This window comes from Mandrillus leucophaeus, unplaced genomic scaffold, assembly GCF_000951045.1.
Source record: "Mandrillus leucophaeus isolate KB7577 unplaced genomic scaffold, Mleu.le_1.0 Scaffold76, whole genome shotgun sequence".
Classification (NCBI taxonomy): Eukaryota; Metazoa; Chordata; class Mammalia; order Primates; family Cercopithecidae; genus Mandrillus; species Mandrillus leucophaeus.
Window position 1 is genome coordinate 906,149 of NW_012108252.1, and position 19,161 is coordinate 925,309.

The 19,161-nt window shown below is 35.7% G+C and overlaps 1 protein-coding gene across 3 annotated transcripts in view; it reads left to right on the forward strand.

Moving 5' to 3' along the window:
• The window catches only part of FKTN (fukutin), a 69,522-nt gene that overhangs the window by 42,665 nt on the left and 7,696 nt on the right, over positions 1 to 19,161 (forward strand). For all 3 annotated transcript variants that reach the window (XM_011966360.1, XM_011966363.1, XM_011966361.1), the window contains 2 exons: positions 455 to 588; positions 2,152 to 2,279. In XM_011966360.1, coding sequence (XP_011821750.1) covers positions 455 to 588; positions 2,152 to 2,279 — 262 coding nt within the window. The remainder of the gene's footprint in view (positions 1 to 454; positions 589 to 2,151; positions 2,280 to 19,161) is intronic.

Below are 19,161 nucleotides of genomic sequence, written 5' to 3' on the forward strand. Positions count from 1 at the left end.
CACTAGAGATTAATGATTAAACATTCTCATCAGCAAGTTAGTATTATTAAAGCTAATGGTTTATTCAGAAACTAAAATATATCATGAAAGTTTTTGAAAAAGCTGAGAGTGCTCAGACAGTAAAAACAGATACATAGATAGATAGAAGGTTCAGGTGACTGCTCAAACAAAGTCATTTAGTTTGAGATTTAATTTTTAAAAATAATTTTGGTAAAGCACCTTAAGTCTAATCCTGGGAAATAAAATCCATTCTGTAGCCCCAGCCACTCGAGAGGCCAAGGCAGGAGGGTCATGTGAGCCAGGAGTTTGCGTACAGCCTGGGCAATATAGTGAGGCTCTGTCTCTTTAAAAAAAAAAAAAAAAAAAAAAATCCTTGTTACAAATATAATTTGTTATAATAACTAATTTTTTCCAAACCTAAATTTTGTTAAAAAAAATTTAATCTTCTTTTTAGGATGGTATCGACAATGCAACATTATTCCTTATAGCAAAGATGTCGACCTAGGAATTTTTATACAAGATTACAAATCTGATATTATTTTAGCATTTCAGGATGCAGGACTTCCGCTCAAACACAAATTTGGGAAGGTCAGTAACAAAAGTCGGCTTCATTTCATAAATAACATATCTCAATTGTAAAGTTTATATTAAGCAACTCAGATATGGGTAAGAATGCTACATACATAATTTTATCACTCAGTATTGACTAGAATGAGTTCAGCAGAAGCCTGTTACCACCTGTAATTTCTGCAGTATCTAGGCAAAAGCAAGAAAATCTGGCTTTCTATTGGGTTGGTGCAAAAGTAATTGTGGTTTTTGCCATTACTTTTGCAGCAACTAACAATAATGAGAAAAGAAGGATCTTGAACTCTTATAGGTGAATGTATTGCTATTATATTAGGCAACAATGTAATATAAAATCAATATAATATATAATATACAATTAATATAATAAGTAAAAACCCCACGCACCGTACCTGAAGTTACATTGTTTCTCATGAGTCATTTAATTTATGGATGTCATTATCAGCATAAAATATCCCATTGATTGCTAAGGGATAGAAATATAGAATCATTTCAAATAAGTACTTCAATTTCTTGTTTATCTTATATGTCCTAGGCTATAGCAGTTTGCTCAGACGTCAACCAGGGATAGGTCATTGTGGCCTAGATGAAATCTCCCTCTAGACAATTTGATTCCTATGCCCTAAGCCCATGATCTCTTGCAATCATCTTGTTCTTAATTTGCTTGTCCCCTCGGAGGTGTTATCCTACAAGCAAGTAAAAATATGTTTAGTCACCAGAAAATTATTTTTTCCATCATAAATAATTATTTTATTTCACTAAAAAATATAAATAAAATATTTTACTGAGGTCAAAGTCAAGTAATAGAGCTCTAGTTATTCAGCAAACATTTACCAAACATTCACTATAAGTATGGCACTGTCCTCTGCACCTGGGACACAAAGATGAATAAATGATAGTTCTTACCCTTGAGAAGCTCACTGTCTAATTGAGAGGGGGAAAGACTGCATAAATAATTATTCAGTGATGAGTGCAGTGGCAGACATATGTACCAAGTCCAATGGAACGTGATTATTTGTATGATAAGTTTTCTTTAGGGAAATATTCTCAGAATTATTTACATTTTTTACCTTGACTTTTATTTTTTTCTTTTTTCCATGTGTGTAGTATAATGATCTAAACTATTTATGTATGTGGCTATGAGGAATACCACTTAAGTACTTATTGATTGATTGTTATGAGAGACTTATTTCCTGATAGTTTTATTTGGTTATTAAAGGAAATAATATTTCTTTGGTTCTTTTCCTTTTTTAGTCAGAAATCTGCTCTGGAATAGGATGTTCCTATTTTTTTCTGCAGTGATAATTACCATAAATCATTTACTCTGAGTTATCATCAATTGTAAGAAACAACATTATTTTAGATGCAGTTAAGAAATTAAATGATATGTTACTGATGCATCCCAATTTCAGAGGTGCTTTAACTTGAAAAAATGTGCATCTTAGAATGAATAATCTACATATGTAAAACTTAAGAATCTGTTTCTTTATTTTTCTTTTTAAAAAAAGGTTTTCAAAAATGTATTTCCTTTGTTTCAGTGTGTGAAGGTTTTCATCTTCCCCATAGGTAGAAGACAGCTTGGAACTATCCTTCCAGGGAAAAGACGATGTAAAACTTGACATTTTTTTCTTCTATGAAGAAACTGATCACATGTGGAACGGAGGCACTCAGGCCAAAACAGGAAAAAAATTCAAGTATGAATCAAATAAGTACTTATAAAGGCACTACAGAAATAATTTCAGGAGGTAGAAATAAAGAAGTAACTGAAAATGAAAAGAAAACCAAAAACCTTTTTCAGGACTCCATTATTAGCTAACACTTTTCATACCCATAGAGTCCAGTTATGCCTGTGAAGTGAAAATACCTAGAAGGACGGTTTGTGAGGAGGAAGTGTCCCTGGGTTTGTCAGTCCAAGTTGATGATACAGCTGGTCTATTCTCAGTTCTGAGAGAGAGAATGAGAATGGGAACCTGAAGAGCATGGGTTTTTGAGTCAGGCTGACCTGGGAAAACTTAGCTCCACCCTAATTTGTGGCCTTCAGCTTTTCTGAACAGTGATCATTTTATCTATTACATTGAGTAATTCTACTGTGTGTCAGGCACTATTCTGAACATTTTACATATATTAACCCATCTAATCCTCATAACAACCTTCAGAGGTAGATATTCTGAAGCCAGTGTGATTGCTGTTGAATCTCAGCTCTTTATTTTACCAGCTATATTACTTTGAGCAAGTTATTTAACCACTCTGCCTAAGTTTCCTCAGCTGTAAAATGGAAATTATAGTAGAAATTGCTATATAGAGTGGTTTTAAGGATTAAAAGAATTAATACACAAAAAGAGCTTTGAGGAGTATCAGGATGTCCTGGGTGCTAAGTAATTATTACCTACTGTTACTAATACAACTATAGTGGTGGTAGTAGTAGTAGTAGTAGTAGTAGTAGTAGTAGTAGTAGCAGCAGCAGCAGCAGTAAAGAAAACTATTTCTCTTCTTAGTCTCATGAGAAGTTTACAGATTAGAGACCTGTATAATCATCTCAATATTAAACTGTTATGTCTATTCTTAGAGAACTTCTATGACAGTGTCACCTTTTTTCTAAGAAAAATAATTTCTAGAGCCAGTATTAGAATCCTGTTATTCTTAAATTTCTTTCTAAGGCTTGAATTTTTTCTCTCACTGACATGATCCGAAACCTGCAAACCTCAAAAGAACTGTTCATTTCCAACTACTACATTTCTGGAGAGAAAAAGCTTCTTTCATTCTGCTTTAACAGCTCTTTATAGTAGCAGTGTTTGGGAAGTGTGAAGTGTTCTGATTATTTAACAAGAGAAATGAGCAGTGATAGAACTGTCTGGACAGATGGTGTGAGTCCCAGATTTTCTATCATATTACTGTGACCTTAAAAGGCAGAGAAAAGAACAGGAGATGGCTGAGTAGAGTAGTTTCTTTGGAAGATTCCCCCAGCCATATGCCATTTTTATTCTTTTCAGCACTATTTACTTTAAGAAAATGTAGTATTTTTAACACTACTATTCCTTGAGGATGAAGAAAAAATGTTTAAAGCTAGTCAAAGGGTCTTTTTAATGGATTTTAAATATTTGAATAGATTATATATTACATAGTTAAAATATTCAAAGAATGTAAAGGATATGTGTGATATCCATTCTCCCTCCTCTGCCCCTCCTTTTCCTGTTTCTAGTTGCCCTTTCCAGAGATAAACATAATTACTCATTTCTTATGTATCCTTTCAGAGACAAACATATGCTTGTATACATATAGTATTTATGTTCATCTCTCCCCCTTTACGCAAATAGTATTATAGTATATTACACACTGTCTGTATGTTCTTTTCCTCACATATCTACATATCTTGGAAAATGTTCCAAATGAGTATGTATAGAAATAGCTGCATTTTATTCCATTGTATGGCAATACCATAATTTATTCAACCCATTCCCTATTGATGAATATTTAGGCTATTTCCAGTAGTTTGCTGTGACCCTCAGTTCTGCGATCACTATCTCTGTTCATATGTCTTTATGCACACGTGTGAAACCCTGTGTAGGATAAAGTATTAGACTCAAATTTTGGGGCTAAAGGGAATATAAGCATATTTCAATTTTGATAGATATTGCCAAATTGCCCTCCAAAGATGTTTCCCCAATTTATATTCTCAACAACATAGTTTGAGAATATGGGTTTTTTTTTTTTTTAAAGTGCACCATCTATAAAGAGAGTTAAATTTGCTCAATATTTGCCACTAATCAGTAACTAATCAATTATTTGTAATCAGTAACTAAATCTACCATACACCAAATATAGTTGGGAGCACATTAGAATTACTATTGAAACTAATCAGTGTAATGTATCATCTCACCTTCTCCAAAGGTCTTTTTGTCTCTATAATAACCTATTTTTTATTTTATATATAGTTCATTCTGAGAAAAGCTTAATAATGTAGAATGCTTACTATTTTTTGAAAGGCAGAAGAGGAACTCAAGAAGGAAGAAAAAAGATTTTCTTCTAAACTACTCTGCAGGCCTACCAAATAATATCTTTGGTCCGAAGATTTAAAAATATATTAATAGTAATAATAAAGATATCGCTACCAGGATATCTGCTGGCTATCAGGCACTATGATAAGTAGTTCATATATATATATATATATATATATTTTCTGGTTAATCCTCATACTATCCCTGTGGGTTCGGTATTCTCACCTCCAGTTAGACATTAGGAAACTAAAGCTCAGAGTGAAGTAACTTACTTGAGGCTTTTGGCTGTTAATGGCAAGACCAAGATTTAATGCCAGACCTGTTTGACCCTTAAGCCTAAATGCTTTCTTCTTAGAGTTAATAGGTTAAGTGAATGAGTACATCTAATGCATTTAGAACAGTATCTGGCACATTGTAAGTATTGTGTAAGTAGTAGCTACTGTCAGTACTGTATTATTATGACTATTACCGTTACTATTATTACCACAATGCACTGGCATAAGGTATAGGACCTTCAGCACAGTGGTAAATTGGATTAGTAATTTTCTAGGCAGGCATTTTCTTCCCCCATCTCATGATACTCATTCTGTCTTTAGTTCTCGGTCTTTTCACTTCTTTATAAGGAAGCCCTTCTTTTACCTGAAATCCAAATTCCATTTAAAAATATTGACTGGATTCTTTATTCTGTTTTTCTCCAGCATCCAAATCTGCCAGTAATGAAAGTGATGAATATAATAATTATGCCTCCAGAATGTGAAGTTTTTATTCCTCAACTTCACATTTCCTAAAGATGCTGCCTAGATTTATTTGGTTTTTCTTTCTTTCCCATTTTGAATCAACTGGAATGGGTAGAAACCAGAAGTTTGAAAGGTAATAATAATAGTTAACTGTATTGAATACTTACTGTGAGCCAAGCACTATGCCAAGCTTTTATATGTGTTATTTAATCCTCACAAGAAGTTTATAAAGGAGTTTTTATCATAATCACCTTTATTTTATGGATGAGCAAATTAAGGCAGACCTGGGTCAGACCTAGGTGTGTATCACTTCAGAGCCCATGTTCTTACCAGTACACTATGTAATGTCACCATGAGCTCTATCATGTTGTTAATACCCCCTCCATGAAAACATTATCAGGGTAATATAGCTACTGCTACATCCTCTAATAGGAAATCTACTCCTTGGGCTAGTAGTGGGTTCCTTATACCTTCTGATAGTTGCAGCTTCTGCTTATTGGATAGATCTTCAGAAAATTCAGATTCATCCTCTGTGAACCACACTCCCATCCAAGTGTAGATCCTATGTAATTTATCACTTCATTTCTGTAAAGTGTATTTACTAACTGCTATGTGCTAAGGATACTGATGTGACTCTTAGTTTCTGCTCTTAAGGATCTCATGATCTAGGCCATGAAGCATGTTAAAGTACTCTGATAGCAGTACTGTAATCAAATATGTATAATCTATAGTGTTTTTGTTTGTTTGTTTATTTGTTTGTTTTGAGATGGAGTCTCGCTCTGTCGCACAGGCTGGAGTGCAGTGGCGCGATCTGGGCTCACTGCAAGCTCCGTCTCCTGGGTTCACGCCATTCTCCTGCCCCAGCCTCCCGAGTAGCTGGGACTACAGGCGCCTGCCACCATGCCCAGCGAATTTTTTGTATTTTTAGTAGAGACGGGATTTCACTGTGTTAGCCAGGATGATCTCGATCTCCTGACCTCGTGATCCAGCCGCCTTGGCCTCCCAAAGTGCTGGGATTACAGGCGTGAGCCACCGCGCCCGGCCTAATCTATAGTTGAAGTACCGAATCAGCCATATCTAGAAACAATGGCAAAGAAGTGTGGCTTAAAAGTAGAGAAATTTGTTAGGTAGACTTAGGAGAAATGTGGAAAAAGTCCTAAAAATAGATTTATTTAACTATTTTTAAATTAGTTTATTTTTATTTTTTAATTTAAAAAATTCTGTGGGCATCTGTATACATAAAGTAAAAGCTTTATTAGGGGGTTGTTTCCTTCAATAGATACCCAAAGGTAGAATTATTAAGTCAAAAGATATGAGCCTTTTAAAGAGTTTTGATACATATTACCAGGTTGCATTCCTAAAAAGTTATACAAATTTTTATACAGTCACCAACATAAATGAGCGTGCTTAGTTTGCTATATCATACTGAGTCTTGCATTGTACTCACAGTCATTCATGACTCCCCTGATAGTTTCTTTGAGTAACTTTTTTTTCCACTTTCTTTTTATTATCGCAAGGTATCTTCTATCATAAAACCAGGTCAGTCATTAGTAGCAAGTTACCAACAATTATTAACTTTCTGGCCAGGCACAGTGGCTCATGCCTTTAATCCCAGCACTTTGGGAGGCCAAAATGAGAGAATTGCTTGAGCCCAGGAGTTTGAGACCAGTGTGGGCAACAAAATAAACCCTGGCTTTATATAAAAATTTTTTTAAAATTACCCAGGCATGGTGGCATGTGCCTGTGGTCCCAACTACATGGGAAGCTGAGATGGGAGGATTGCCTGAGCCCAGGAAATCTAGGCTGTAGTGAGCCACATTTGCACCACCGTACTCCAGCCTAGGTGACAGAGCAAAACCAGAAAAAAAAAAAAAAAAAGGAAAGAAAAAAAGGATCATTTCTTTTAACTATTCCTAACATCAACTGCTTTTAGTATACATGTAACCCCCTCCCTGTCATCGCAGTCTCCCTTTCAAAATCCAACTTTAAAATATTACAGTGCATTTTGAATGTCTTATTATAGGTGTTTGTTAGACACTTATTGTGTAGAGACTTTTATATTTAAGCTTTATACAAATGTGATTTTAGCTGAGTGAGCCCAGGAATTAGAAGACCTGAATTCAAATCTGTGTTCTATTTTTTTTGTGTCATATAACCTTCCGAGCTTCAGATTTCTCCTCTGTAAAATGGGAATAACACTGTGTACTTCACAGGGTATAATACTTAGATTAAATAATGTGTAGTTACCCGATTCAGTGCTTGGCATATAATAGATTCACAGCTGTTTGCTAATTCTAAATTAGGCAGGCAGAGCATAGAAGTCTCATTAGGAAGATTCTTTGCTAGGTAGCAATTAGAAAAAAAAATCACATAGTGAATTAAAGCCTACCAAATGTTACAAAGATGAATATAAACTTGTATTACATATAACTGCAGAGAGATATAGTTTATAGGAAAAAAACGTGTAAAGAGTACTGATATTATGGAAGTTTTCTCTGAAAGTGAGGGTTGAGTCAGCACAATTTGAATGAATATTGTTGAATGGGGAATTGCTCTTAAGTTAGATTTGGTTGCCTCTAGGAAAAGAGACTTAGGGCCATGTAAAGATGATATTGGGCAATGTTGGTAAACTGCTTAACTGCCAGAAGGTCTTGTTGTTTGGTGGGGTTTTTGACTGGATGTAATAAAGAATCTCTCTCATAAGGCTTTTGGTGGAGAATGTAGTAAGACATAAGTCCTATTGAGGAATATTGTTCCTCAATATTCCAGCATGGAAAGCTGGTGTAGTGAGGAAGACTTGGGTGGTTGAGGACCTATGCTAAACAGGAGGTGACTGGAAGAAATGGTGAAAGGACTTAGCACCATGCCCGGCTATGAACAGGGGGAGTCCAAGAAAACTAAGTGTCCAAAATAACGTATAAGTTTATAATCTTAGAACTAGAGAAAAATTAGGACATAGTGGATTATTATGTTTTTAATTGAAGTGTAACATACATACAGAAAGCTATACAAAGCAAATGTATACCTCCAAGAATTATCGAATGAACAAATGTGTGACCAGCACCCCAGTAAAAAGAAAAAAATAGGTGTTTGTCAGCACCCCAGAAACCCACATCATTTTCCCTCACGATCATAGCTTCTGTTTCCCACAAGGTAACAGCGATGCTAACTTCTGATATTACAGTTTAGTTTTACCTGATTTTTTATTTGATATAAAATAAATGATATGTTGCTGGCTTCTTTTCATTCAACATTGTATTTATGAGAACCATCCATATTTTTGCATGTTGTAGCTCTTCAGTCATTTTCTTTGCTGTGTAGTAGTTAATTGTATGAATATATCACAAATATTTATTAAGTCCGCTAACCCAAATATTAGTTGGATATTTGAGCTGTTATTTGGGGCTATTACAGATGATGCTGTAGTGAACATTTCTGTACGTGTCTTTTAGTGCCCTGGTACATATTTATCTTAGTTTGCTCAGGCTGCCATAACAAAATACCATAAACTGGGTGGCTCATAAATAACAGAAATTTATTTCTCAGGGTTGTGGATGATGGAAAGTCCAAGGTAAAGGTACCAGCATCGTCAGGTTCTGGTGAAGGCCCTCCTCCTGGTTGCAGACTGCTAACTTCTCACATGGTGAAAGGAGTAAGCAAGCTCCCTTGGGCCTCTTTTATAAAGGTTCCATTCATGAGCATTTCACCCTCATGACCTAATCACCTCCCAAAGGTCTTACCTCTTAATACCGTCACCTCGGAGGTTTGGATTCAGCATATGAATTTTGAGGAGACATCAACATTCAAACCACAGCAATGTTTTTCTATTGGATTTACACATACAGTGTGGGATTGCTTGGTCATCAAGTATTCATATGTTCAATTTCAACACATTGTTTACAAATAGTTTTCTAAAGTGATTCCGAGTTACATTCCAGTATGTTATAGATCTTTCCATTGTCCCACATTTGTACCAACATTTGGCATTGTCAGACTTCTTAATTTGTAACCATTTTGGTAGGTGTGTAGTGTTACCATGTTTTAGTTCAGATTTCCATTTCCCTGACTTAATGAAGGCAAGTTCATGTTTACTGACCATTTGGATATCCTCTTTTGTGAGTTACCTGCTGAGTGTCTTGTCAGGTTTTTGTCTATTTGAGGTTTTTGTCTTTTTCTTACTTGGAAATATCTTCTCCCAATTTGTGCCTTTCTTCTTTCTTCTTTTTTTTTTTTTTGAGACAGAGTTGTCATCTAGGCTGGAGTGCAGTGGTGCAATCTCAGCTCACTGCAACCTCCATCTCCCAGGTTCAAGCAGTTCTCGTGCCTCAGCCTCCCGAGTAGCTGGAATTACAGGCACTTTCCATCACACCTGGCTATTTTTATATTTTTAGTAGAGATAGGGTTTCACCATGTTGCCCAGGCTGGTCTCAAACGCCTGACCTCAAGTGCCTCCTCGGCCTCCTAAAGTGATTGGATTACAGGCATGAGCTGCTGTGCCAGCCCTTCTTTACTCTCTTAATAGTGATTTTTGGTCAATAAAAAGTTATTTTAATGTAGTTCAGTTTATCTATTATGGCTAGTAGTATCATGTCCTGTTTAAGAAATCTTTCCCTATCTCAAGATAATGAAGCTATTCCTCTTATAAAACTACCTTCTAGAAACTTTATTGTTCTATATGTAATATGAAGTAAAGATCAACTTTAGACTCTATACTTTATTTGGATTCACTGGCTTTTCTACTAATGTGCTTTTTCTGTTCTAAGATCTAATCCAGGATACCACATTGCATTTAGACACTCTACCTTTTGAAACTTTTTTTTTGGTCCAAGATTTTAAGCTTGTCACTGGTAATACTAGATTATCATACATGATCGCATGTCCTAGTTCTACTCATTCAAGGGCCTTGTGTTGCTGTCTGTTTGAACTAGCTTCTTGGTACCTCTATCTGGAAATAATCTTCTCTTCCTCTGCATTTCTATAGATTTTCTTTTTCTTTACCTCTCTCATGCTTTGTTGGAGTACTTTTGCTAATTTGTCTGTCCTTTCTACGTGATAGATAAAATCAGGCCTGGTACATGTTTGGCTAAGTGAGACCTGAGCCCTACATGAAACTAAGTCAGATCCTCTAAGTGTAGTCTACACTGTTTTGTTAGGATGATGGGGTGACACTAGGTTGATGACTTGATCCAACCTAACACCGTTGGAGAATTAAAACCATAGAGTTAAGTTAGGCTAGTTGTTTTCAATCATTCGGCTTCACAAGAAGTTAAAGACTAGAGGTAGTTGTTGAATCCTCACTCATTGTCTGTCTCAGCTTCACAGATTGATACTGTGCTCCTACAGTTGTAACTCCAAGAAACACATTTGTCTTTTTAGTACTTACAGCTGTGAAGCTAAAGGCAAATTTGAATAATTTCTTTAAATGAGTGTATTTAAAACATTGACTTTTCTAAGAATGATCTCATATTTTCTGCTCTGTTTGTGCCTTTATATTTTACAACATACAGATTATGTCTTAGGTCTCCTTAATTATACCTCCAAACCTCTAGTAAGTAGCAGGTGCAAAATTGAGGAGTTGAGGAAAGAACTTTGAATGCATGTTATATGGGAATTGTATACTTATACAATATGTAGAAGTGGCAGTTATTTATATAGCAAGCTTTGTTTATTTTTTTTAAGAGAAGATTGCCTCCAGATGAATAAACAGCAAATCTTTCATTTATGTGAAGTAAATTATATTTTTTAAAACTGTCATATAGTTTGCTGTTTGAACATAATTCTGTAAGATATTATATAGGTTAGTATTCTAAGAGAAATAAAAGCATGTTTTCAGTAAAAGCCTTGTACAACAAATGTTTATAGCAGTCTCACTCGTACTAGCAAGAAATGGAAGCAACCCAAATGCCCATCTTCTGGTGACTAGTTATAAAATTATGATACATTCAAACAATGGACTAGCACTGAGCAATGAATAGCAATGAAATACTGATAAATGCAGTAACATGGATGAATTTCTAAAACATGATGCTAAGTGAAAGAAGTCAGATAGGAAGAGTATATACTATGTATTTGCTGTTATTTGAAATTGCACAGGAAAAACCAATCAAGAGTGTAATAAGCTTAGTGGTTGCCTAGGGCCAGGGTGAGTTGATTGCTTGACTGCCAAAGGGCACAGGGAACTTTGGACGGGGGCTTGGTAGAAATGTTCTATATCTTGATTATTGTGGTTACACAGGTATACACATTTGTCAAAACTTGTCACTTAAGATGGATGTTTTTCATTATAGTTAAGTTATACCTCAAAAGCAGTTACCTCAAAAGAAGTTACTTTAAAAGTTTAAGACTGGGCACAGTAACCCATCAGCATTTGGGGAAGACCCGGTGAGAGGATCACTTGAGCCCAGGAGTTCAAGATAAGCCTGGGCAACATAGGGAGACCCCATGTCTACAAAAAAAGTAAAAACTAAACTTAAAAAAGGTTAAAATGATAAAAAACGGTTTGTGACTTAGAAGACTGATGCTAAGAGAAAAAGGGTCTGAGATCACATGTTGAAACTGAGGGATATATGGGACCAAAAGCAATGAATTTGATCAGGGCAGACCTAATTGCAATGATAAACTTTGAGACTTTCACATATGATTAAACAAATTGAGTAATCTGATAGTAAAAAAGCCTTTTGTATTGAGTATGAAAATTGAAATTATAATTTAATTCTTTTAAAAATTATCCATTATATGCAAGGAGAAATCCTGTAAAAACTGTCTGAAGGAAAACAAGCACAACTGGAGTCTAACTGGTTGTTGAAGCGCTATAGATCTAGTTTTGGGAAGTTATGCAGTTGTCTAGAGCTATAGAGTTTTTGGAAGTTACGTAATTACGTCCCAAGGCTTTGTCCTCTGACATTGAGGAAAACTTTAGTACTTGTTTTATATTGATAGTTTTTAATGTAGTCATTATGTATATACATTCAGGTGTTAAATTATATCAGTCCTTACAGGGTTTAATTTGTCTACTCCTTCTCCTTGATAAAATAAATGTTTTCTTGTTTCTCCTGTGGCACAGATGAGTACTAGTTTGTCACTGGGGCAGTGGTCTTACGGGGATTGCATAGTAAAGTTAATAATAGGATAAATGGAATCATTCAATGTACAGTCGAAGTCAGTAGGAACATGAGGTTTAAGAGGTAGAATTTTACTTTATAAAACATGTGTATTCCTTACCCCCCATATATAATATGTTAAAAGTTTAGGACGGGGGTGGAGAATGGGGTTAATGAAGATCTCAGAGAGGCTGTAACCCAGCATAGGCTCTGAAAAGCATGTTAGCAATTCCTCACACTCCTTTTGCTTTTGTTAACTATGGTGGGATTGTGCCAAGTTTAGTAAAAGAGATGGTTAAAGAAGATACTGGGCAGCATACTGTAACCTTGGTTTTCAAGAGTTGAGTCTGATTCTTAGATGACTATTTAAGGGCAGCATTGGTGGTAATGACTTATAATTAATATGACACAGTCACTGTCCCTTTGCCACACTTCCTTTGCTCCAAACACAAAGCACTGATGAAATATATCTAAAAGACAGAGGTGAGCCAGAAAAAATAGAGTAAATGATGAAAAGCGATATTTAAAGATAATTTACAAATTAAAGACTGACAAGGAGGATAAATAATAAATCCAAGATACTTCTTAAGGAAACCAATATCAAAACAGAAAAATTTTACAGGATACCAGAGAAAATGGGTTGCTCACAAATGAGTAGCAAGTATACCTTAGCAACGATAGAAGTCAGAAGATAATGCAGTAACATCTTCCAAAAGCTGAGGAGAAATATTTGTCAACTTAGAATGTTATGTGTAATTAAAACTAACATTGAAGAATGACATCAAAGTAGAGACATTTACATTTATAGAAAGACTAAAAGTGTATGCCTTACTGATCTACACTTAGGGACATATGAAAGAACCCAGAAGGAAGACATGATATATATGAAATGATGGTGAACAGAAAAATGCATTAAAAGGTCAGTGAATTTGTTAACCATTGCCTATAAAAAATAATGGCAATTATTATATTAAAAAGAGAAAGGAAGCCAGGCACAGAAAGACAAACATCACATATTCTCATTTATATGTGGAATCTAAAAGCAATTTGAACTCATGCATATAGCGAGTAGAAGGATGAGGCTGGGCACAGTGGCCCATACCTGTAATCCCACCACTTTAGAAGACCAAGGTGGCCAGATCACTTGAGGCCAGGAATTCAAGACCAGCTTGGCCAACATTGTGAAACCCCATCTCTAATCTAAGTACAAAAATTAACCAGGGATGGTGGCACATGCCTGTAATCCCAGCTACTTGGGAGGCTGAGGCATGCGAATCGCTTGAACCCAGGAGTCAGAGGTTGCAGTGAGCTGAGATCACACCACTGCACTCCAGCCTGAGCAACAGGCAAGACTCTGTCCCCCTGCCCCCCTAAAAAGGGGAGGCGCGGTGGCTCACACCTGTGATCCCAGCACTTTGGGAAGCCGAGGCAGGCAGATCACCTGAGGTCAGGAGTTCGAGACCAGCCTGGCCAACATGGTGAAACCCCATCTCTACTAAAAATAAATAAAAAATTAGCCAAGTTTGGTGGCACACACTTGTAGTCCCAGCTACTTGGGAGGCTGAGGCAGGAGAATTGCTTGAACCTGGGAGGCAGAAATTGCAGTGAGCCAAGATCACACCACTGCACTCCAACCTAGGCAACGGGGTGACACTCCGTCTCAAAAGAAAAGAGAGAGAGAGAGAGAGAGAGTAGAAGGATGGTTACCAGAGGCTGAGAAGGGGTGTGGGGGGAAGGTGGGGATGGTTGATGGGTGCAAAAAGAAAATAGTTATAAAGAATGAGTAAGACTGACTATTTGATAGCACAAAAGGGTGACTATAGTTATAACAACTTATTTGTATATTTTAAAATGACTAAAAGAGTATAATTGATTGTAACACAAAGGATAAATGCTTGAGAGGATGGATGCTCCATTCTCCATTATGTGATTATTATGCATTGCATGCCTGTATCAAAACAGTTCATATATTCCATAAATATATACACTTACTATGTACCTGCAAAAATTAGAAATCAAAAAAAGAGAAAGGTCAGAAAACTCTTAACATAATAAGCTGGGGAAGAGGTGATATATCAGTGTTTAAGGAGTGAAGTATACTCAGTTTCATGTTTAGAAAGCGGGTAGAGATTCTGCAAAAATTTACTTTTTAATAGAGAATGTTATAGTGAAGTAATTATGTTTTAGAATAAACAGTCACTAGGATAGAAATATTACCTAAAACTTCCAAACAAACAGAACAAAAGGGAATATATAAACTTTATCAATCCAAGTGAATGTTTCAGATGTGGAGGAGGGGATCAAAGAAAAAGAATGGTAAATTGAAACTGTGAAAATAATCATACTATGTTGACATTAGTCAACACTGTTAACAGTACTTACTATGTCTTAAACACTGTTCCGGGCACTTTACATTTATTTATTCATTCTGTACTAACATCTCTCTGAGGTGTAGGTACTATTATTATCTTCATTTTAGAAATGACAAAATTAAGGCTAAAAAAGATTGATGAGGTCATACAATTAATAATTGATGAAGCCAGGACTTTAGCCCAGGCAGGCTGACTCTAGAGTTCAAAATAAGTTAAATATACAGTTTATCACAATAAATATAAATAAATACATAAATGGATTAACCTAACCTATAAAACAACAAAGATTATCAAATGAGAAAGCAAAATTTAGGTATATAATGCTTGCAAGAGGTACATTCCAAGCAAAGTCACACGGAAAGGTTGAAAATAGGTGCCACAGAGCACCGTGGCACACATATACCTATGTTTGAAACCTGCACATCCTGCACATGTACTCCAGAACTTGGAGGGGGCGGTGGGAAGTGGGGGGACCAAAAAAGAGAGAGAGAGAGAGAAGTTGAATTCCAGGTGGATCCCATTCCTTTAAAAGGTCACCACCACTCGACTGCCAAGCTGAGCTCTAAAACTGGTATTATAATAGTATCAGACAGAATAGAATTTTAGAGGGGAAACATTAAAGGATTAGAAGGCTCGTTACAGAATCTCTCAAAGAAACAGTCTACCAAGAATAAATAATATTTGTGAGTTTACATGACTAACAATATGGCCTTTAAAAATACAAATTAAAAAACTGATGAAATTCTAATGAACATTTAACATGTCCACAACTGCGATGGGAGATCTTATATGCTTTTATTTTTTAAACTGCCAAAGACCAGGCATAGTGGCTCATGCCTGTCATCCTAGCACTTTGGGAAGCTGAGGTGGGAGGGTTACTTGAAGCCAGAAGTTTGATACCAGCCTGGGCAACATAGTAAGACCTCATTTCTACAGAAAACATTTTTTTAAAAATTAGCTGGGCATTGCGGCATGCACCTGTAGTCCCAGCTACTCAGCATGCTGAAGTGGGAGGTTCACTTGAGCCTAGGAGCTTGAAGTTATAATGAACTATAATTGCACACTGTACTTCAGCCTGGCTGACAGAGCAAAACCCTGTCTCAAAATAAAACTGCTGGTTTAAGCAAAGAAGAAATTAGTAAAAATATTGAAGATCTGAACAAAATTAACAGGCTTGATCTATTTGACATATATAAAGTCTTCATCCAGTAAGTGGTGAATACATTTTCTTGTCAGCTATAAACAGAGCATTTACAAAAGTTGATTATATGCTAGATCATAAAGGCAATTTTAAGAAGTTTCAAGGCCTTAATAAGATTTTTCTTGTGTATGTATAATTCTCCATATTAATGGATTAAAGGAAAAAAAACTACATAGTTATTTCAGTAGATAGCATTTATGACCACGATGGAATTAAATTAGAAATTGGCAATTAAAAGACATCTTTAAAATGTGTGAAAACTTTAAAACATCCTCCTTAATAACTCATGAATTAAAAAGGAAATCATAATACAAATTATAAAATATTTAGGACTTAAAGATGATGGATGTACTACATGTTAAAAATTATAGGCTGAGGCCGGGCACGGTGGCTCATGCCTGTAATCCCAGCGCTTTGGGAGGCAAAGGCGGGCAAATCACAAGGCCAGGAGTCTAAGACCAGCCTAGCTAACATGGCAAAACCCCATCTCTACTAAAAATAAAAAAATTAGCAGGGTGTGATGGCACGTACCTGTAATCCCAGCTACTCGGGAGGCTGAGGCACAAGAATGGCTCAAGCCCGGGAAGCAGAGGTTGCAGTGAGCCGAGATTGAGCCATTACACTCCAGCCTGGGCGACAGAGGGAAACTCTGTCTCAAAAATAAAAAACAAAACATTATAGGCTCTAGTTTAGGGGTAGAAATAAGTGTATTGCCTTAAAAACATTAAGTATGAAAAAGTAGATTTAAAAACAAGCATTCAGCTGAAATAAAAGGACAACAGAGTCAACTTAAGGAAAGTGAAGGAAGGAAGCCAAGAAAAGAAATTAATGAAATAGAAAATAAACATTATCAAAGACCAACAAATCCAAATGCTGACTTTTAAAAAATTAATTTAAAGACTAGTAAAATAGCAAGATTGATTAAGAAAAAATAAAAATCTGGGATGGTTGGCTTTAGTTTATACTCAACTGTGTTATATTAACTCTCTCAAAACAAAATGCAGTAGATAAGTAGGTCAATAAATGTGATCATTAGTTAAAATGTGAAAATGATAAAATTTTCTAGAAAAATAAATACCAAAATCAACTCAAAAAGATCTAGATAACCTATACTCATTCAACAAATTGAATTAGTAATCACAAATCCTCCTTTCTCCCTCTTTTCCCTACCAGAGGACACTAAAACCTAGAAGGTTTGCTGCAAAGTTTTACTGTGCCTTCACAGAGCAGATTATCCCTGTATTGTATAGCTTATTTCAGGCAATAGAAAAAGAAAAAACTAAGTAACTATTTTATGAGAGTGATGCAAAAGTGGACATGGACAATACCAAAAGAAATTTTTAAGGGAAATTACTGTCTCAGTGAATACAGTGAAAAAACACTAAATGAATAGAATTTTGTAGTGTGTACCTATTAGTGTAATTCTCTGTGTTATAGATTAAAGGAACAACAACACTACGATTGTTTTAATAGGTAATATTAAAAGTTTTTGATAAATTTTATAATTAACCCAAAGGAGAGAGACCTTTTAGCAAATTTGGATTAAAAGGAATCTGGGCTGGGCATGGTGGCTCACATCTGTAATCTCAACATTTAGGGAGGCCGAGGCCGGTGGATCACTTGAGGTCAGGAGGTCGAGACCAGACTGTCCAACATGATAATACCCTGACTCTACTAAAAACAGAAAAATTAGACAGGTGTGGTGGTGCGCGCCTGTACTCCCAGCTACTCCGGAGGCTGAGGCAGGAGAATTGCTTGAACCCGAGAGGTGGAGGTTGCAGAGAGCTGAGGTCGCACCACTGCACTCCTGGGTAACAAAGCGAGACTTGGTCTCCAAAAAAAAAAAAAAAAGGAATCTGAAATTTCTTTAACCTAATAAAGAGAATATAACAAAAAACTAGAGTGAGCAATCACGTTTAACGATAAAACTTTAGAAGCCTTTCCATTAAAATCAGAAAAACATTAGGAATGTGTGCTAGCCCTGCTTCTATTAAACAATATGCTAGAGGGCTTAGGCACTGGAATAATATGAGAAGAAATTAAAAGTCAAAAGAAGAGAAAAAATTGGTAGTGAGAATAAACCATTTATGTTTTGCAGGAAGTTCTTATCCAGAAATGGCTCTACTGCCCCAACTCTGGAGTTAATGTAAAACTTAAGTTCAAAAAAGTCAGGTTCAGTTATAGTTGATGTTGTCTCTATCTCTCTGAGCCTAGTAATAATAAAACACTGTTGGTTCTGGGATGGTGGAAGAACTTCGTTTTCATTTAGCAGTTATGTCCATAGGTTGTACTTAAACTGATTGTAATTAAACTGATGAAATTATCCAACTACCACCAAGTAGTTGTATAGATTTTAAGGATACCTGTGAGGGAAAAAAATGGTCTATTCCAACTATTTAACTACTGTTTTATGTAAAAATAATATGAAATAAAAGTGGTATGAAATAGAAAATGGATGGAGGGATTTTTTTTTGTGGTAATAAGATCTCTTAAACTTACATTCTGATTTAGGGTTGCCTTAGTCTGCATTTAAACCTGTTTACATGTTGGATCCAATCCCAGGGCCTTAAAGTACAAACCGCTTAGCTGAACTTAATCTTAACTTTAAAAGTCAAGGCAGACCCATGGTGTATTTTAGTCTTAGTCATTATTTACTGGTAGCCTGGATAGGGTACAGGCATGTGCTGTTCTGCGTCATTCACCCCCCTTCACTTCCTCTTCACAATCCTATTTTATAATCAGTTTTTACATTTTGTTGTTTGCTTATCTTTCTTCTTCTCCTAGGAAGCTGGGATTTTCTTTTTGCTGAATGGATTGAAAAATAATTGGGGAAAAGAAAACCACAAAGAGTTTAGAGAGGTTTCAGTTTTAAGTACAAAAATTAACATTTGAGTTAAATTGTCTTTGAATTATTTTCACATTGTTTATATATTTAAAATGTTTTGGCTTTGCTCATAAATTCTTCATTGTTCAAAACATTGCTTTTGTAAAATTTGTAGTATTCCCTTTCACCTTATCTATCCTGTCTCTATTATTATATTTCCCTCTTTCAGCTCTTTGATGAGACTACAAAGAATAATACTTAGGGAAGTTTCCTGGCCTGTGTTACAAGATAGAACATGATTTCTGCCTCAATTCAACTTCAGTGTGTCAACTTGATAGGATAAGACA